The sequence below is a fragment of the Lytechinus variegatus genome, chromosome 6, assembly GCF_018143015.1.
Source record: "Lytechinus variegatus isolate NC3 chromosome 6, Lvar_3.0, whole genome shotgun sequence".
Classification (NCBI taxonomy): Eukaryota; Metazoa; Echinodermata; class Echinoidea; order Temnopleuroida; family Toxopneustidae; genus Lytechinus; species Lytechinus variegatus.
The window spans coordinates 6596518-6618389 of NC_054745.1; the positions used below are offsets into that span (position 1 = coordinate 6596518).

Below are 21872 nucleotides of genomic sequence, written 5' to 3' on the forward strand. Positions count from 1 at the left end.
ACAAAGAGACTTCCCTATTCTGCTGGGATGCAATGCCCTTCGAGCACTATTTCCTTTGGAGAGAGCGAAAGGGGAATTTCAGATGGTGAAGGATTGCTTCGACATTGAGACTGCAGGTAGTGCACATGTACGAGAGGTTGTTACTGGGGCAACAAGAGTAGTTTTGCCTGCCAGGACGATACAACACATAGAGTGCGCAATGAGGCCTTTCCAAGGTGGGGAAGATGCTGAGTCAAGTGTCTGGCTTATCCAGGGTAACAGCCAGTTTGGAGATTCCCAGGTTGAAGTCATTGAAGGCTGTTGTGCTGAAAATGGGGACATGCATGTTCTACTGATGAATTCTGGAGACAGAGATTTCATAGTACCACCCCATTCAACTATTGCTTCTGCCAAACAAGTGGAAGAACATTGTGAAATTTGTCTACAAGCTAAAGATGACCAGTTAGAGGTTAATATCTGTGATGTATTGATTGCCAAGACAGAGCCGGGAGTTGATGACGACGGACATGAGCCAGAGCAAGCAATGGATACCAAGCCTCCCCGTCGGACAGCATCAGCATCACAGGAGAGATTCTCTTTCACTGATGGTACGGAAATACTGCTTCCTCAGGGCATCAGCCTAGATGGGATGGCTTATGAAGATGCATCTAGGATTGCTAAACTCCTACATGATCATGAAGCAGCATTCTCTAAAGATGAATTCGACCTGGGATGTTGTGATATAGTACCACATGAAATCAGAGTGACCTCTGACAAGCCAGTGCGTCTGCCCTATCGAAGGATAGCTCCTCACGTGACTTCAGAGGTTCGTGATCTATTACAAGACATGCTGGAACGTAAGATTATAAAGAGGTCAACTAGCCCCTATGCCAGTCCGATCGTTCTTGTGAGGAAGAAATCAGGGGCATTACGCTTATGTATTGATTATAGACAATTGAACAAATTAACAGTCAAAGACTCCTTTCCACTACCCAGAATAGACGAATCATTAGAAGTAATGAATGGAGCCAAATACTTCTCTTCCCTTGACTTGTCTCATGGATATTTCCAGATCACTATGCACACAGAATCGGTGCCCCTAACTGCTTTCCGTGTACCCTGGGGACTCTATGAATTTGAAAGAATGCCTCAGGGTCTATGCAACAGCCCAAGCACATTTCAGAGAGTAATGGAGGCAATTTTTGGTGACATGAACTTTTCAAAAGTCATACTCTACCTTGATGATGTTTTGGTCTTTTCCAGAACGTTTGAGGAGCACCTCGAAACACTCAGAGAAGTCTTTGACCGCCTAACAACACATGGCCTGAAGTTGAAAGGAGGAAAGTGCCAGCTCTTCAAGAAAGAAGTAGCCCACCTAGGGCACATTGTCACTGAGAAGGGTGTCATGGTAGACCCAAGCAAGGTATCAAGGATCAAGTCATGGCCTGTACCTCAAAACGGATCAGAATTATGCTCCTTCCTCGGTCTTGCTTCATATTACAGAAGGTTTGTCCCTGACTTCACCAGAATAACAGCACCACTCCATGCACTAACTGGACAGAAGTGTAAGAAAAGGAGAAGGAAGACAGGGGACATCACTCCAGACACAAGCTTTGTGTGGACCAAAGAGGCCGAAGAGTCATTTCATGAGCTTAAGGAGAGACTGTCTTCAACACCAGTTCTTGCCTATCCCAAGTTTGGAGAAGAATTCATACTCGAGGTTGATGCATCTCTAAAGGGACTTGGTGCCTGCTTGTCGCAGAAAGATGACAATGGACATTTACACCCTATCTCGTTTGCAAGCCGTAGCCTACGTGGAGCCGAGAAGAATTATCCAGATTTCTCAAGCTTCAAGATAGAACTTCTTGCCCTTAAATGGGCAGTAGTCGAGAAGTTCAAAGGGTATTTGTTGGGTGCTAAGTGTATTGTATACACGGATAACAACCCCCTAGCCCACCTTCAAACTGCACAGTTGGGGGCCACTGAACAGAGGTGGGTAGCACAGTTGGCAGCCTTTCAGCTGGATATCCGATACCGTCCTGGAAAACTTAACAGATGTGCCGATGCACTCAGCAGGTGCCCTGGAAATGATGAAGGCGAGGTGAAGGAGATGATCGGAGCACTGACGGTGACCACTGTCCTCCCGGCAGAAGTTGTGGTTTCAGGAGACCAGTTGGTAGATGAGGAGCCGCCGAGAGTTCCTGGCGTGTACCCGTCATACTCAGTAGAAGAACTTGAAACTCTTCAACAGAGTGACAATGCACTCTCGGTGTGCAGACGTTATCTCAGGTGTGAATGGAAGTCCGAGGATGAAATCAAACAAGAGAATGCAGAAATAAAGTCCTGGTTGAAGGAGCGAGCTAGCATTATAGAATACAAGGGAGTCCTGTATAGGCAACCACCAGAATCAAAACATCCTCAAAGAAGACAGCTTCTTGTACCAAAGAGTCTCCAAGAAAAGATGATAGAAATGGCCCACGACCAATGGGGCCACCAAGGCATCAATAGAACTTTAGCAATCCTGCGGGAAAGATGCTTTTGGCCGGGTATGTGCAATGATGTGAGAGGACACATCAGGAAGTGTTTTGCCTGTGTTGCATCCAAGACTCCAACGCCAGCTATACGGACCCCAAGACGGCATCTGTTGGCATTCAGACCCCTCGAGTTGATCGCGATAGACTTCCTCAAGCTTGACAAAGGCCAAGGTGGATATGAGGATGTCTTAGTAATCACAGACGCCTTCACCAAATTTGCTCAAGCCATTCCTTGCAAGAACCAAACTGCCGCAGTAGTAGCACATGCTTTGATTGATGGTTGGATCGTTCACTACGGTGCTCCACTTCGAATTCACTCAGATCAGGGGCGAAATTTCGAAAGTTTGTTGGTACGAGAGTTGTGCAAGCTATATGGCATTGAAAAGACACATACCACTCCTTACTATCCCCAAGGAAACGGGCAGACAGAGAGATTTAACCGAACCTTGTGTGGTATGATTCGCTCCCTTGATCCTGACCGTCGAAAGAAGTGGCCTGGGCTTATTGGCCAGTTGGTATTCTTGTACAATTGTACTCCACATGGTACAACTGGATTGTCACCGTACCGACTTCTGTATGGACGAGAGCCCAACACCCCACTGGACCAACTCATAGGGAATGGAAATGCAGATTGGGATGAAGACTTTGTGTCAGAACACTCTAAGTCACTCCAACAGGCCCACATGTTAGCGCAGCAGAATATGGAAATGATACAGAATAGTGAGAAGATGAGGCATGATGCCCTCCCTATGAGTTCACCTCTCAACATCGGCGCAAGGGTACTACTGAAGAAATGCGCATTTGAAGGACGTCATAAACTTGAAGACAAGGTCTTAAGGGATCCCTTCATTGTGACAGCAGTGAATGAGATGGGTGACGTGTATAAAATCCGACCCATGTTTGGAGGACCAACAAAGGTGGTCAACAGGAGATTGTTGATTCCTGACCCGCGGGAGGAAATAGCAATTCCTACTCCACAGGATAAGCCAGAGGACAGAGTGAAGTCACAACCATTGCCCACTTCAGAGAATACTACCCCCTACTTCACCTTCTTGTGGGAACCCTCAGAGCCTGATAGGCTTACATCTGGTGAAGAGAGACCTGTCACCCTTAATCAAAATGGCTCTTGCGGAGAGAATGAGCCCACTGGTAGAAATGTTCCTAGTGAAGAAACCAATGTGGCGGAAGATGCCATACCGCAGAATGAACCCCTGGAAGACGACAAATCTCGACATGATAACATGAATCATGAGGTCGAGCGTCGGAGGTCCCGTCGGGTGAACAAGGGACAACACAGAAATCGACTACATCTCCCAGTGTCGGTATTACCAAAGTGAAGTGAAAAGATTATTTCTTTTAGAGAGACTTTTCATCTTATATGCATTTGATATAGAGTGTGATTAATATTCTATAATGTTTGACATATTTTTTTCTGCATGTTAAGCTTACTGTAGTAAGCACTTTTATACTTCATTTTGAATTTCATGCAATTACCGCAGATAGCAACTATTATTGCATGGAATGTGGGGAAGATATTGTATTTTTTGTGTTTTATCTTTGTTTCAAACATTATGACATTAATCGTGGGGAAGATGTTGTAAATTGGATTTTCCTTGTGTAATATTTCTCTAAAAAAATCTAGTTAAAATGATACTATGTTTTATTATTTCAATTCAGTACATGTAGCATTTGAATATAAAGTGTATAATGAACTTATATTGCACATTATATCTGCCAACTTTATCTTTAGTACTCTTTCTTCCTCTCTGTACTTCTATCAGCTTTGACTTACTCTCTCCCTCTCTGCTCATTGGCTAATTCTTTCCCGCCTTTTTTGCTCATTGGCTAATTCTTTCCCGCCTTTTTTGCTCATTCCCTAATTCTTTCCCGCCTTTTTTGGAGTAGCAGTAATGCCAATTTATGTACCCCCTTTAGGGATGCTTTTGTACTATGATGTGCACCATTGCACTTTTATGTTGAGGAGGAGACTTGTCCCTACAGAAGGAAGTTTAATTTTGAAGTAGAGAAGACTTCTGCAAGGACTTCCCTTGATGTACAATTTTACTTTAGATGTTGAAGCAAAATGCAGAATTAGTGTCTGACCGAGGCTGTTTTCCTTTGGTGAATAAAAGAGTTCAATGAAACCGCAGCCCTCGTGAGTCGTGTCAGTGTTGTGGTCGTCGGCGCGAACCCTTTCAATATCAATTCTAACATGCAAAATGCAAAGTGCCACAACTTACCCCGCCTGCCTTTCCCTACTGTTTGATCACATTGGAAACACTCATCCACAGTGTGTCTGTGTGTATATATATATACGTATGTATATCCCGCATATCCCGCATAGAATACATAGAATATATATATATATATATATAGGCCCTATATATATATATATATATATATATATATATATATATATATATATATACATGTATATATATATATACATGTATATATATATATACATGTATATGCATTTGTATAGTTTTATGCATCTTTAGATATTAATTCTAACAATTGTAATATACCGTGAGTTTTATATGACATACATAATTAATTAATTAGCTATTGAGATAAAATGTTATCCGATAATTATTCATTTCGTGTTTACAAAAAATACATAAAAGGCACATTGCAAGTCTCCTTCTTGTACAAAAAGCAATGGTATTTTTTCTGTTTTAATATCATTTTGCACTCCCTCTTACAAGGCACCATTCCTACGGTACTGCAATGTTAAGTATAAATTGGATTCAGATTTGTACTTGGTTCTTGCATTCTAAAATCTACAGGACATTTTTTTTCTCTACCAGATAAGGGTGTTTGTATGCATTTGAGTTTTTAACTTTACCATCCGAAAGAACATGGTCAGGACTTGAACCTCTGAATCAATAATTTGTAACTTCCCCACAGCTTGGATTATAGGCGCACGCCACAACGCCCAGTTTCATTTCATTTGTTTATGTTTATGTATTAGGTTATGGGCTGCGTAAAATGGGGAGCGACCGCCCACTCCTCCTAAAGATAATTAGTTACAATGTAGAACACCACCCCCCCCACACACACACATACATGTATATATGCACAGTGGTGGAATGTTCTCCTAATATAGATAACATAAATGGTTTTCGAGTGCACCCCCCCTCCAAAAAACACATAGCAAAAACTGTATGGATATAAATAACATTAATTATTAAATAGCCAGTAGCGCTCCGTGTAGGAAACAGTGCTTTGTGTATAAAGGTTAGCGACGTTGTAAGATGAAGAGGAATTAAAATAAAATCTTTTGATAAAAGAACAAAGCAGAAAAATGCCGATAAAAATACATGTTTTAAAACAAGAAATGCTAAAAAAATGATAATACGGGTGTGTGAATAAGGTCATAATTGTTCTGTAATTTGTTGGGGTTTTTTAGCCTTCATAAATCATTTGATAATTAACCGTTTTAATACGCACATAATTCCGCGTCTACTAAATTATATGCAAGCGCAAACTCAAATTTGACAATTCAACCAAAACCGTGCATGGAGCGTAATATATGTAGAATTTTGACGAGACGTCAACCTCTTTGTGTCAGATTCAGTACGTAGTTATCATGGTTATTGTAGTGTCACAACTTCAAAGGTATTAAGGATACCAAGATTCACTTTGAACCACTTTATGAAGTGATGGCAGACAGAGTGTTGTACACGTCCGGGGGCAGTTTATTTTTGGAAGGGGGTGTGCCTCACGAAACTCGTAAATGGTGGGTCTAAGGAACTGACCACGAAGGAAAAGTATGGGGTCTTGGGAACTAAATATACAAAACAAAAAAAGTAATTCCCCCCCTTTAACAAACATCAATAATTTCCGAACCAATGCGAATATTTAATATATTTTTACATGAGCACGTAGGTAATTTTATATCCTATCCTCTGAGTAAATGTTTTGGACGTATTTCTACGTCATGCTCCAATGAGCACCGTCAAAAGGCAAAAATGTCACTTTTCAAAAGTCACAAGCCAAATATCATTACATTGAATCCATTTTGTTGGAACTATTATTCCATATTCTCAACATGAAAAATAGTCAGAAAGCTTGTAAAAGATACTTTCTAACAGAAGATACAACTTTCTTTGCTAAATTTCACCGTTGAATAAACACTAGTCCAAATTTGCTATAATTGGATTTTTACACATTTCCATCAATACAAATTATAGAATACGATGGCAGTTATTTTGGGAAGAGTATCTTCAACAATATTCATCCTTTCACGGTTCAATGAACATTTATTGAAAAGAAAAATACGATTTTGAAATATGTTAGGCATATATTATTTCATTTTGGTAACTGAAAATGTTCTTTTCTTAACTTTTTTCGTTATTTTCATGACCAATTTACATGCTTCAGTGATTCAAACAGGGTGGCCAGATTTCACAAAATGAAATACGGGACAATTGAAAAAAATAAAAATCAACAAAGAAGGCTACACAGTGTTAGACTTGTGAAAAAATATAAATAATTGGAAGGGTGAGCGGAAGAATGAAGGAGAGAAAGAAAAGAGATGAATTGAGAAGAAAGAAAATATGAAAGGGAAAATGAAGGGAAAAAATAAAATAAAAGAATAAAAGAGAGAAAAATGGTTTACGTCATTCTTTGAAATGAATATAGAAAGACGGAAAAATAAACGAAAAAAAGATGAATAAACATGTGAAAGACAAAATAAAAGAGAGAAAGGAAAAAATGAAAGTAAGAAAAAAGGAGGAGGAAAGAAAAAATGTTTCTTTCATTCTTTGACAGAAACAAAGATGAAGAAAACAGGAAGTAAGGAAGGAAAGGAAAGAAAGAATAGGGGAAAATAGAATGAAAAAATGAAGAATGAAAGAAAGGACGAGAGAGGGAGGAAAGAATTAAGGCAGGTGCAAATTAAAAAAATAGAAAGTAATGGAAGGAGAGAAAGAGCGAAAATAAAGGGGAGACTGAGCACGGGAGAAGGAAGAAAGAACAAAATTTAAGGAAAGAAAGAATAAAGGAAATAACAAAGGAAATTTAATAGCAGAAAGAAAAGAAAGAAAGAACAAGCAGGAAGGATAGAAGGATGAAGAAAGAACTTTGAAATAGTTATGGGAATAAAAGTAGAACTTAAACATGAAGAACACATAAAATTTAGCTGGTAAAATTGATTTGAAGATATATTTTACCTTTTTAACTTGTTTCTATGCCCAAAACACTTCGAAGAATGCATTGCGCTCCACCCCCCCCCCCATGTACCGAGGGCCGTCGTGACGATATTTGCTTTGCCCTGAATTGTGATTGACATGAAATGGCTTAGGCTTGATTTTCATTTTGTTAATCATTGTCAAACTTGGGGGAAGTGTGCAGAAACAAGTTTTAAATGAAAAATGAAATGTAAACCCAATTCAAATGATAAAAAAACATAGTGAAAAAATGCTGGAGATATCTGATTTAAACTTTTATTCAGATTGAGGTATGTCCTCAGATCCAGCTGGCACAAAAAGGGTAAAGGTTGTGCTCTATATGTTTTAAATTCTCAATTTGGTGGCAAAATTGTTACAAAATGCTTGAATGTATCCGTTTTATTTCAATGGACTGAACGTGCAAGGGAAATGTGTGAGAAATGTTTCGCAGGTTAAGTTTGAATTCGCCCTTTCTCCTTGACACGGCGTGAAAACAACCATTTCTGCACAAACAGATTTCTGCGAGCTTTACAAAAATGGACAGTGCTAACTCAAGTGTAACATTCTATTAAAACTTTTACTTTCATTGGATAGATGAGAGCCAAACCGAAGATTATATGATGTGAAAATATTACCCTCATGTTCTATATTTTTAAATTCCCAGGGTTTTTTCAAAGTGTAAACTTTTTTTTGATACGCACTTTATAGCTTATTTTATCTTTACATACATGTAGTTCTTCCCAAAAGGTCGATTTTACGACTACTCTTCATAAACCACTGTGAATGAGAGAAAACACATGGGTTTGGTCTGTTTGCCCCTCCCCCTTAAAATACAGTTGAACTATTTTTTTTCTTTCAAAGTCCTTTAAAGACCCTCTTGAACTTTGGACCTGTAAGGTAAATTATAATGGAATGCGTGAGTGAAGTTTGTACTTGATCCTGTATCTCCGTGCTAAAGATATTGTATGCATGTACAATAAAACGGGGAACGCATTACTGCCATGCAATATAAACGTGACTATTGAGTTGAATATATTTCCAGACCGAAAAGCAATGGCACAATTATTCAAGATTTTGATTGTGGATTTTATTTTCTTCCGTTTAATATAATTTAGATTTAAGTTATTTAGACCGTGATCAGCCATATGCATGTCCTTCTTGATAACTTGTTTTTTTTTAATTAAAATAATTTTCGTAATTGCAGAATTGGGTTGTTTGATCGGAAGAAAGCTTCGAACTCGAAATCATGAATGTAGAAAAAAGGATGGAAACATTTTGCAATTGGACCATAAAAGGATAAATTGTTAATATTTGTTTAGCGTGGGTGGAAGTCACATGTGGAGACGGAACTCCTTTATAATTAGGGGAAAATCCCTTTTAGAATAAATACGATTTCGAATAATACCGTGTTCAATGATTTAATTGAATATTTCAAGAAAATCTATCATCTGTGAACACATTTCACTTTATTTCATTTTCTCCATTTATTTTTTAACCACAACCTTGGTTTTTTTTAGAATCTCTTCCATTAAAAACTTGTATGGCTTATTGTAAACAAAAAACCATGGGCAGATCCATAATTTTTCGAAGGGGGCACATTTTCCTCGTGAAAAATTGGCAAAAAAGGGACAAAAAAGTCCCGCTCGTTTCCGCTCGTAAAACGCTTACAAAAATTGTGCAACGTTTAATCGGTGCTCCAGCGTTAAAGGCCTGGGGTCCGTTGCAGAAAGAATTGCGTTTAAACGCAAGTCAAAAAATCAATCGCAAGTCCCAAATGCGCGCTTTTGATTGGTTGAAAATCAAGTTGCGGATGATTTTTAGAGTTGCGTTTTGATTGCAACTCTTTCTGTAACGGGCCCATGGTCACACCGCCCGAGCGTTGTTTGAGCGGTCATGGAGCGGAGAGAAAAAAATCATAACCACGATAACTGCTCGCTACCGTTCACCAATTTTCGATTTCTTTTTTTTTCTCGATTGTTGTTTTCGATATTTTCCCCAATTTCGTGAGCGAAATTCGACCCTCTTTCCCTACCGCTCCACGACCGCTCCAACAACGATCGGGCGGTGTGACCAGACCTTAATGATTGCTACTATCATTATTATTATCAATGTTATTATCGTTGTTTATGTGGGTGGTGATGGAAGAAGTAGTTTTAGTAGTCGAAGTATATAGCAGTAGCAGTAGTATTAGCAGCAGCAGTAGTAGCAGCAGCAGCAGTAGTAGTAGTATATCAGTAGTATAGTAATATTGCTACACTGCAAAACACTGGAGTTTATGTTACACCAGCCTGGCATATAGGATATTTGAAAACACCAGGGAAGTGTTTAAAGAACGCCAGATAAGAATACAAGTGGTATTGTTTTAACACTGATTGGTGTTGCTTAAATGAATATGTGATGTTAGCCTAACGCCTAAGCAGTCTGGTGTTGTTACAGCACCTTTAATTTCTTTCCATAAAGATACCTGGCTGGTGTTACATGTAAATTAACTCCAGTGTTCACACAATAAATTTATCATAAAATATTATACTTCATGTCAATCAAAAATATGTAAACCAACGTCCTCAAAATACTTTGATACTCTTTCAAAATGATATGAATGATAATAACAATAATAATGATCCTAAAAATATAATCATAATAAAATGGTGATAACAATATAGTATCTGTACCGCCACAAACCATTCTGGGCTTGACTTTCGTTCAATACTATTATTATTTTCATTGATATTATTGGTATCCATTTTCTTTGTAGATATAGAAGGGCATGAGCATGGCAAGTCCTTTTGAGCTAACGCAGATGCAACTTTACAAAGTAGCAGAAAAGGTCAACCCTGATGACTGGCTTAGCCTTGGGATTCGTCTTGGTTTCGTGTATAATGAAATCCTGGTCTGGAAAGAAGAATATAAAGGGGTAATACATGGTCCCGTCTAACAGAGAGTTACCATTGATCGAATCAATCTCAACTGTATTAAGATCCATCCCTACCACAGAAAACTTACACAATCTCCTACATGTAAAAGAATCCCACTGAATCTTCAAGAGAATGATGAATGTATGAATATATATCATATCTAGAAAATGTGTTGAAAACAAATTTGCATTTTAAACATGTGAGATGTTGACCTTGCGGGCCGTCCATACATGTAGTTGTTATTGATCAGATCATTTGCAACTCTTTGTAAGATAGGGCCCTGATATACCAATCCAACTTTTTTCTCTTTCTCTCTTTTTTTTATTGTGGACTGTTATGTCAGATATCGAAAGAAAATCATGTTCACACGAGATTTCCCAAGGAACTTTTGTTTGAAATAGGGGTCATAATTTGTCTTAAAATCAATTACCTTGACTGTGAAGATAAAATTTTTCTATAAGCATATATATATTTGTCGAAATCATCGTCACGAATGTTCTCATTTATATTGTACTTTTATTTTTGTCATTTGACGGGCATTTTCAATGCATTTAATCTGTTCTTGAATCATCCGTACGTAGCTGAGCGAATACTCTCTTATTGCCCAAAACTACTCTATCATTTACTTCATATTATTTGTCGAAAATCAGTAAACAGGAACAGCAGTTTCCTGTTCAAGCCTGTGTATAGCTTTGGTAAAGGGTCAATAATGTGATTGATAATCGAATATCATCTAATATGACAGTCTTACTGAAGCGTAGAGACCGTTAGATATTTTTTTCCAACTGCACTTCTCTGAGAAAATTTCAAATATTCAAATCTTGGATATATAGCGCCCTCTCTCGGCGATGCTTGTTTTGAATTAAAAAAATGGGCATTCAAGCACTTATCTTATAAATTTAGTGATTAGATATCCAAAAGTTACAGACAAAGAACATATCTTGAAAGTTTCAGCCCATTCCATGATTTGGAATAGGATTTAATTGAAAGACAAAAACACACAGATATTTTAATTTGATCGGGTGACCCGATGAAGTTAAATTTCCATGTAAAATCGCAAAATTTATCCTATAAACCACATTTTCATTTTATGTTCTCCACATCATAACTGTTATAGGGCATATCCATTCATATTAGCTAGCAATGAATTGGAATAGTGATAGGTGCATTTTGGTGGATTTATCAAAACTATACCCAAGCTTTAAGTGTCAGAGATGACGAAAAAATGAAAATTTGCAAATACATTATGTACACTGTAGTATGCTTTGAATAGAGCTCTAAACTGATGTATTGATTCGCCGATTTTCGACAAAGACTTCTATGTTGTCTTTCATCATGACTGGCATTCTACATTATATTTTCTCTGTTATTGAGCTATCTGTAAGCCGCTAAGACAAATCTCCGTGTCAGCTTCCCTCGCAAGAAAGGCCAATAAAGGACTCCCTTCAATGAACAATGCCTATCATCAATAATGACATTTATTCATTTCTCACCCCACCCTCATTATAAAACTCGAAAGGATATCAAGAATGGGATTTTCAATATGTTGCGCACCTGGCTTGGTATGTATCCTAACTTTACCCAACCGGACGCCAGGAAGTTTTTGATTGACCAATTCAAAGAAATGGAACGGATGGATCTGGCGTACTTGCTTACCAAAACAGGTAAGATGATTGTTCACTCTGATTAAATACATGCTTTAATAAAACGCATCAACATAAAGAATACTATCATGATGGTATGGCGAAAATCCATTAGACAATAAGAGAGAGAGCGAAGCAATATCACATATTCTAACTTGTGATGACGTCCTTAAATTCTTGTTTTATAAAGTTGACGATAACTGGAATGATTTGTCTCGGATATGAAATGACGTTTCTGTTGACTTTAAATCTCACATGAATAAAATCATTCTCATTTTTAATGACATGAAAAAAGGAATGACCAATTTGATCGATGATCACTCTGTTTAAAAACACATTGGTCAAATGTTTTTTTTCCCAATTTTTTCTTCAAATTTTAGAAGTCGGTTTCGTACCACCCCATAAAGTTGCAGTCATTGGTTCATCGAGACAATTCGAGTACGAGGTCAGGACTTATCAGCAAGAAAAAGGTTCGTCGTCCAACTTGGTTTTGGTTTAATGTATTGTTCATGGGGGGCACTCACGTGTATACTGTCACTTAGTGTACATCCGAGAAAAGTATCGGGTAAGAGTGCTCCATTAGGGTCATTTTGTGTCCAACCAACATCCGGCATTTCTTTTGGTCATTTTTATTTATCAAGTGTGATGAAAATTTTGCCAATTCTAAAGTAATAGCTGCTTATTTTTTAACCTTACCGGACAATACGCTTCCCGTAATGGGTAAAATACTGTCCCAAATTGGCTGGACATGATTACCCTCGTGGTGGTTAAGATTTTACACAATAATTTGTTTACAGTGTATATGCCAGGGGCGGATCCAGCTTTCGCCAATAGGGGGGGGGGCGAAAAATATTTTCATCAACATTTTTCTCGATTGGCCCCTATAATCTGATTTTTTTTTTTTTGGGGGGGGGGGTTCAGGGGGTAGTCCCGACTAAAGACTGAAGTCTTAAGTATATGTTAGTTTTTATTGTTATAAACAAGATAAGGTCTATCATGTGGTCTTGATATATAATGCGAGCGCGAAGGGCGATCTAAAATTCTTCGATATTTTATGTCCTTAGAACTGAAGATTCTGAGCAGTTTTTATAATCATGAACAAAGATAAGTATCCAACTAAACAATGCGAGCGCGAAGCGCGAGCCGAAATTTTATTGTAGTAACGTGAAAAGGGACTAAATTCGGACTGTTTTTTTTGTGATTAATGAAGAGGCACAAGTATCACCAATTAAATAATGAGAGTGCGAAGCGCGAGCTCAAAATGTTTGATATTCCGACCTGAAAACTGGACAGTCCAAGCGCGTTTTTTATTTAAATAAACAAATGTGTGTCTCAAACAATTAAATGCGAGCGCGAAGCACGAGCTTAATTCTTTAATATACTGACATAATAAAGAAGCATTTTGACAAATTTTGGAAATAATTTCCAAACAGGATAGGTATCTCACAAATCAAACAATGCGAGCGCGCAGCGCGAACTGAAAATTTTGATATAACAATTTGTGTAAATCAAACAAAATAATGAAAGCTTGATGTGCGAGCTAAAATATTGTGTGCAAATTAATTTCAGAACTGGATATATGAAGTTTCATTTAATCCTCTTAAATGGGATTCATTACACAGGCAATGCGAGCGCAAAGTGCGAGCGAAAATTTTTATACAAAGTCTATTTTTTTCAATTCTTTCCTTCATCTTTTTCTTGTTTCCTTTCGGGGACGGGCCGGCCGTTACGAGGCTGTAAATTGCACATCATGGGTATAATACCTCTTTCTTACTTTTCTTTCTGTTTTTCGTAGTTACTATCAAGATAAAGAGTACACTTTTATCTGCAGGTTGTCAAAAAATGGGGGGGGCGGGGCTGGCTCGGCCCCCTCCTGGATCCGCGCCTGTATACAACCCCTAGCCCCCTTTTACACGCCTCTCCAGAGGTTCCCAAGCATCCTTTCACCCCTTTTCACTAACCAATTGGTTCAAAGACCACCAGTTCATATCATATAAGGAAGTAACCGTGTGACATCTCTGCCTGATCGCAGTCCACGTCGTTCTTGCTATGGTATTAAATGGTACAATACAAAATTTGACATTAAACGTCTCTCATGAACACTTTATTTCTCAGAACTTTCATTCAGGGTGTCCATGCATTCGAGCGAAGGACAGGTACCGCTCTCCCTGATCTTAGACTGCCTAACCGAACCTAACGAGTTTGCCATCAGGCTGTGTACATGCATCCATATACTCGGACTAAGACTCATCCGGATGCAACTGCCCGACGATGGTACCGGAAGTAGTATGAAGGTCACGGTCGCTTCGATTGATGAAGATGGCGTTCTGGAGTTGCAGAAGAGGGTGAAGTCATTACCGAATCGCTTTGCTGATGACCTGAATGATGTCATTTGCAAACATATTGCCGCTGGTATGGAGAGGTCAACGATTTCTCTGAAAACCTGGTTCTCTGAGAAGGACGAGAGGGAAATTGGACAGATCATCGAACACTTCCGAAAAGAAGGTATGCGAACATTCCAAACCAGAACGTAATTCTGAACTGTGTGTCCCTCCATGAGTAAGGGGTTGTATTGCACAGAATTAAAAAAAACATCAACTTCTTCCCCCCCCCCCTCCCCTCCCTCTGCAATTTTCTTCTCTTTTTTTTGGAAAATGGGGGTGCGAACTCAAACATGTATCATCCATACACACTCACCATACTTTAAAATCGATAAAGGACGACCGTTTCAGACGTGCCCACAACTATGGACAAACTTCCCTTGACATTATAAATTCAACAACTTACAACATTTCAAATTAAAGTAAAAACAAAAAATCTAATCCAACAGTATGTACAGCATCTGGGAAGTTATTTCAGCGCAACACTTTAGTTTTGGCGCTATAAAAATGCATATTATTTTGATTTACACTTTGTCGCACCATATGGTTTACGGCCTGGGACATTAGGATGAGGCGCTATTGGCACTTTGGAATGGCGTCACCATTAACAGACGACCACGGACCACACATGTCACCTGGCGGATTGCTTATGTGAATATTCATCAACTTTTTTTTTTCTTGCAGCAAACACAAGACCATCTGATGCTAAGCCTTTGCGTGTCAATGACCTAGAACTGGTAAGACTTGCAAAAAAACTAGATGCCTCGTTGGTAACGGAGCTCGGGTTGAAATTAGGTGAGTTTGGAAACATTTACCGTGGTTGTGGTCATTATAGTCATTTAATTTATGATAGCGGTGGGGGAGGAAGTGAAGATGGTAATAATGGTGGTGGTATTGATGATGATGATGATGATGGTGGTGGTAGTGGTGGTGGTGGTGATGATGATGAAGATGATGATGATAATGGAGATGATGATGATGTTGATTATGATGAACATAATGATGAGGATGAAGATGATGAAGATGATTATGATGATGAAGACGATGATAATGATGAGGATGATGATGATGACGGTGGTTGTATTGATTATATTTCCTCCATCTGGAACAAATATCTTTCTAGTCTGGGTATCATACAAATTTTCAAATCTAAAACAAAGAGCAGTATGTGTAGAACGATGGTCGGACGTGCAACCTAAAGGTTGCCGATGATTAAAAACGAATTCCTTATTTGAATACGTATGTGCGATGCCATTGACCTGAATTGATTGGTTTTGTTTTTGTTTGTCAGGTATGTCGGACGCCGAAATCAATAACCTTTGGGCCATGTCAAGCAGATCAAAGTTCGAGCATATACTGTTTAGTTGGAAATCGAAGCACAATCCGTGTATGAACGACATTCCTGTTTTGGCTGAAATTCTGGAGTCAGTTGGTGCCAGTCGTCTTGCTTCGAAACTAAGGAAAGGGGAGCTGAGGGAAAGTGAGAAAGAGGGTAAGATATTTTGTGTTTAAACTCCTATTTTATGAACTAAGTAAGATATACACACGTTTCTCTGTCGATGATCAGTATCCTCCCTCCAAAAAAGAAATGATTTCCTTGCTATAAATGAAGGGTTTAGTTGCAAAAGGGGTTAGGTCCGCTTTGGACCATTCCGATAAAAACCTTGTTGTGTATTCTCACTTATTGCAATATTCTTATAAGAAACTAAATTGTCATGATGTACTACCCTTTTATGTGAACGTAAAATTGGGTATAAAAAAATATACCTGTCTTCAATTTTTTCTATATATTAAAATAACGTATCATTGTGGTTCCGACCCCTTTTGCAAGCAAACTGAAATGAATCCAATCTCTTTTGACAAAGAAAAGTGAATGTTCTTTTCCACTTTTATTCAAGTTTTCATTTGAACTTCAAATTTTCCTTGGTATCATCAGAGCGACTAAAAATTTAGAGGTCTAGAGACAGAAAACAGTAACATTTATGAAATATGGACATAACCCTTTTTGACAAATAAGCTCTTCAGAAAAGTTTGGTTGCAAAAAGGGTTAGGTCCACTCCAAGAAAATTATTTTGTTTATTTTGTTTTTATTTTCATGATACCCTACCATGAAAACAACATTTGGTATAAAAGAAACCGACCTGTCTTCATATTTTTTTCTATTCTTCAAAAAAAAAATCAGTGTGGACTTAACCCCTTTTGAAACAAAACTGAAATGGACCAACCCCCTTTTGAAAAAAAAAGAGATTTTCTTTGGCATTTTAGTTCACTTCTTAATGGGAATTTCAACTTTTTTGGGGTATCATGTTTATAGAGCTATTAAAATCAAATTTGATGAAAATAGACCTCACCCTTTTGCAAGTGAGCTCTTCAAATATAGCTTGCTGTTTGATTGAAAAAAATAATAATCATAATAACTGTATATAATAATACAGTTGCCCTTCAAGAACATTCCAAAAACTTTCATGTGCCAGGCTCAATTTTAGCTTTGAATAGTATGTAGATTTAAAAGTAATCGAATGTTTACTTTTCTTTATCAGGAGGATTCGCGAAGCGAAAGTGTGTCACATTTTGTACTCCGATATCATGCAATATTGTGAATCGCAAAATGTCACTCTCCGCTTATTGTTTCGTTGCCTGCTAAAGCGATCTTCCTGTAATAGTTTTTTTCTCATAAAAAATATACGACAGTTCTGCGGAATCAGTTTTGCCTTATATTTTAATTTATTTTTTCCCCCCGAAGAACAAAGAAGAACGTACCTTCAGCGGGTATCTGCTCACTCTTCGATGATTAGCGCCATGCTGTCCCTTAAACTAAAGCATCCAAGTAATCAAGTCCCGCCTTCAGGTGCAGCTTCTGGTGCAGGAATCTCACAGTGCCACAAATACGTAAACTACCCACCTGAGGACACCAAAGAAAATAAATTTGTACAACACACGTACGTCAACACTACAGGTTTGCAGGATGAAGGGCGCCCTCCCCAAGGGCAAGGCACTGCTGATTCTAGCACCAAGGAACCCGACTATGAAAGCATCATCTTTCGCACTGAAGATGCGAAGCCAACTGAGAAACAGGCAAATATAGCAGCTGAAGCGAATCCTGATTGTAAGTCTTATCTGTGTGTTTGTCGGGTATTATTGAAATAATGTTCTACAAAAGAAATAAGTATCAATAAAGTAAAACTGTATCTACGCCCACTTGCCCCCCCCCCCAAAAAAAAAAAAGGAAGAAGGGAAAATGGGGGGAAATGCGAAAAGATAGAGAGAGAGACAGATTTGTTGGGTTGTTGTTGATTTTTTTTTTGGGGGGGGGTGGATACGAAGGCACACTTTATGGACTTGTACCAAAATGGATGGATAGTCTAGAATCTCGTTGATGCAATAATCATGATAATCATCGACTTAAATGTGCGCATTAGCAGTAAAAGTTCAAGGTTAGGCTTCGTTTAAAGAGAAATTCCAGTAGTTGCAGTAAGCACTGATTTCATGAGAAAGTCTGTAAAACAAGGCTTAATTGTCAGTATACATGTATCATCGAGGATCTAGATCTGGTACAGTTACATAAAGTGAACTTTGTGAAATCTTGAAATCTACGCTGAAAAATGTTCACACCGAAGATCCCCAACACAGATAAGCGCACGTGGGACAGTGTATAATTATTGCTTTGAATGTCGGGCCCGACGCTCAACCCGAACCCTGTGCTGATTTGCTGATTTCTCATCAATTACACAATTTCTTTCAGATTCCTTTGGCACATTTTATTTATGCAAACAGACACTTTGGTGGTCATTTCATTGGATTCTGTACGAACTCATTTTGATATCGTTACCAAAACTAGCATTTACCTTTAAATGAGTAGCGATCTAAATTTTAGTATGGTAACTATCACACAGTGTCAATTTGTCAATCCTGAACATGTTGAACGCTTTCGTCAAACAATGCACCAGTATTTTATTCTTGACTTAATTCAACCTTTCGAGCTTTCCTGTTTTGATGCAAAGAACGGAATAATCGTTTAGTATGTGGTATATGATATGGATATATTTCTGTCTATTTCTTTATCTACATGTAGACGAAATGATTAAGGATGCCAACGGAGGAGAGATGCAAACTGCTCGAGATGAAAATTATCATACTTATGTACAACTAAGAGAACGTGAGTAATTCAGACAGGAGACTTTCTTGAGCTTTTTCTTAAATTTTGATTATGATTTGCTGATACTGACAACAAAACATGAATGCCTAATATATGTTGTGTTATTACAGGACAAGTCCACCCGAACGAAAAGTTGATTTTAATAAAACGATAAAAATTCTACAAACCAAACACTGAAAATTTATTTATTCTGTTTGGCAGTTTAAATAATTATTCCTGCGTAGTACGGATAGAAGTAAACATGTATCCTTCACCCCTAATGCCACCTATTGTGGCTTTGTTTGTATACATGTATATATTTGTTTTATTATAATATGCAAAGTAGCCTCCACATAAGCATTTGATAGTTAAGGAGACTTTATCTCACAGGGCCATTACTGGCTTTATTTCAAATCTTCCTATTTCATTTCTTCTATGACCATACAGGCCAAATTATATCATTGTATCTATCTGAAGTTATTCTTGTATGATTTATCAGCTTTATCATTAATCTGTATAATTGATGTGTATAATTGATGCAAATATATACTCATTGTTTTTAGAGATGAAATAAATGCGAACTGAATAAAAAACAAAGAAATGGCATCAGCAAAATATTTCAAACAATAATTATGTTAAATTTCGTTTTATAGCCGGAATTCAGAAAGGCGGTGAGAGGAGGATATCTCATAAGCGACTGGGAACATCTGCGATACCAGGTAGATTGAGAATTCATCAATATTGCTTTTCCTCTGAAGCACCATTTTACAATAATTATCAAAATTATCTTTATGAATCTTTATCCGTTCTCTCGTTTCTTTCGTTCTTCCTTGTATCTTCCTTTCCTTCTACTTCGTCTTCTTCCTCCTTCTTCCTCTTTTCCTTTTCCTTCTCTTTCTTTTTTTTGGGTCTTCTTTTTCTTCTTCTTCTCCTCCCCCTTCTTCTTCCTCCTCCTTCTCCTTCTTCTTTTTCTTCTCCCCTTTCTTTTTCATTTTCTTATCAGTCTTCTCTTTCGTCTTTTTTTCCTCATTTCAAACTAAACATAAGATCTCACTACAGCCTTAAAGCCATACGAAGGTGCTTCTTTGATAAAATAGAATTTTGTTTTTAACGAAACTTATTTAAACAATGAACATGATGAACAAAGCTGTGATACATTAACCTTTTAAACCCATTTGTAAAGCGGTTACACGTAAAGTTATTAATTTCAAATATTCAGAAAGAATTCAGCTTGATATTTTGCCCCAAATACTTTTCTAATCCTTTCTAGTTATTGACAGAATGGACTTTTCCATTCTTGAAGACATGTGGGACAGGCTAGATGTTTTCGGCGTTACTAGGGATGACACAATGCACATAGCAGGCTTGGTGAAGCTAGCACACGCTCTCGACCGTATGAATCAACGTGACATTGCGGATGCCGTATGGATATGTGAGTTTGTTTGTGCAGAGTAAAAACGTTGTTTAAAGGGGTGGTCCAGGCGGAAAGTATTCATAGCTTAATAAATAGAGTAGAATTCACTGAGCAAAATGCCGAAAATTTCGTCAATTTCGGACAACAAATAGCAAAGTTCTTGAATTTAAAGTTTAGTAATATTTTGTAAAACAGTCGTCATGAATATTCATTAGGTGGGCTGATGATGTCACGTCTCCACTTGTTCTTTTGTATTTTATTATATGAAATTAGGTTTATTCAAAATTTTTCCTCCAAGAACTAAAAAAATTGGATTGACAACTGATTTAGTGCATTAGATATTTATTGCTGCAACTTATTTCAATATAAGGGAGCCATTTTATTCACACAAGTATGAAATAATGAAAAAAATATGATTTTATGTAATAACATAAGAAAACGTAAAGTGGAGATATGACATCATCAGCTCGCCTAATGAATATTCATGACGACCTTTTTCACAAAATATGCCTAAATTTTAAAGTTCAATAACTTTATTATTTGTTATCCGATTTTGATGAAATTTTCAGCGTTTTGCTCAGTGAGTTCTACTCTGTGTAATAAACTATACATATTTTCAGCCTGAACCACCCCAATAATTTGTGAACCTGACAATGGTTTTTAAACGGTTAAACCCTATCTAGGCGGGGGTATTTTGGGAGTTCATATGGCCGAAGGGGGGCACCAAGACCCCTCCTTGAGATTTCGGCCGTCGACCACGCGAACGCTCGTTGTCTAATACATAATCTACAAAATTGTATACTAAATTGTTTTAGGTAATAAGTGGTCATGCTAATTTATGCGTTAGTAGTACGCGAAATCATACTGTTTCCTCGAACTCCCTATAAACGCTCAAAATGTTATAGTTTTTGGTTGAGAAACTCTTTGTGCTGTTCTTATAGCAAGAGTCCATGTAAAAGAATATGATCATATCAATTTCTTATGCATAAAAAGTGAATACAGTTGAGAGCGTTGTATATAATTTTAGATAACTTGTTTTATTTTGTACTCAGTGTTACAATATGAACTGGTTTTCTTGTATACCAACTCTTCTCCAGTTCATCATCGGGCAATTGTTCCTCAATAAAGGACACATGGCCTTATTTTTTACCATGTAAATTATGCATGTACACAATTTAATAACTCTCGTTCATCTGTTCATCGTTCGCCGTTTCCTCCCAGGGGGCCACTATTGTCTCGTATCCATCTTGTAGCCGTGTCTGTTCTAGACTTTACAAAGTACTGTACATACCCGTCACACCCAGGCGTTGTATCACATTGCCTTGGTGGATATCAAAAAGATACTCTCATGATTAGGGAATGTACTTTATTGGTCAATTATTATCACGATTAAGTAATGCTACATACATTGAATAATTATTCATTAACTATTAATTTTTGTCCTGCCCTTTTATTTTAAGAAAAAAAATCTAGCTCCATTTACCTACCCTTTTATTTTCATTAAGAATTCTAGCTCCAATCGCTCCATTTTTTTTTTCTTTTTCAAAGAAAGTCTTTATTTAATATTTCTCCACAACGCATATAAACAAATGCAAAATGTATGTGATACATCAAATTCAATATCATACATATACACAATACATAATTTAAATAAGCTCGATGTGCCTCGATTCATCAAGATATACAATAAACTTATT

The 21872-nt window shown here is 37.6% G+C and overlaps 1 protein-coding gene across 1 annotated transcript in view; it reads left to right on the plus strand.

Annotated features, from left to right (window-relative positions):
• The window catches only part of LOC121416929, a 31479-nt gene that overhangs the window by 4064 nt on the left and 5543 nt on the right, over nt 1-21872 (plus strand). Inside the window, exons 2-11 of the mRNA XM_041610462.1 lie at nt 10443-10601; nt 12122-12266; nt 12626-12715; nt 14361-14750; nt 15311-15421; nt 15918-16118; nt 17370-17732; nt 18699-18782; nt 19415-19480; nt 20032-20193. Of these exons, the coding sequence (XP_041466396.1) occupies nt 10455-10601; nt 12122-12266; nt 12626-12715; nt 14361-14750; nt 15311-15421; nt 15918-16118; nt 17370-17732; nt 18699-18782; nt 19415-19480; nt 20032-20193 (1759 nt within the window). The 5' untranslated portion in view covers nt 10443-10454. The remainder of the gene's footprint in view (nt 1-10442; nt 10602-12121; nt 12267-12625; nt 12716-14360; nt 14751-15310; nt 15422-15917; nt 16119-17369; nt 17733-18698; nt 18783-19414; nt 19481-20031; nt 20194-21872) is intronic.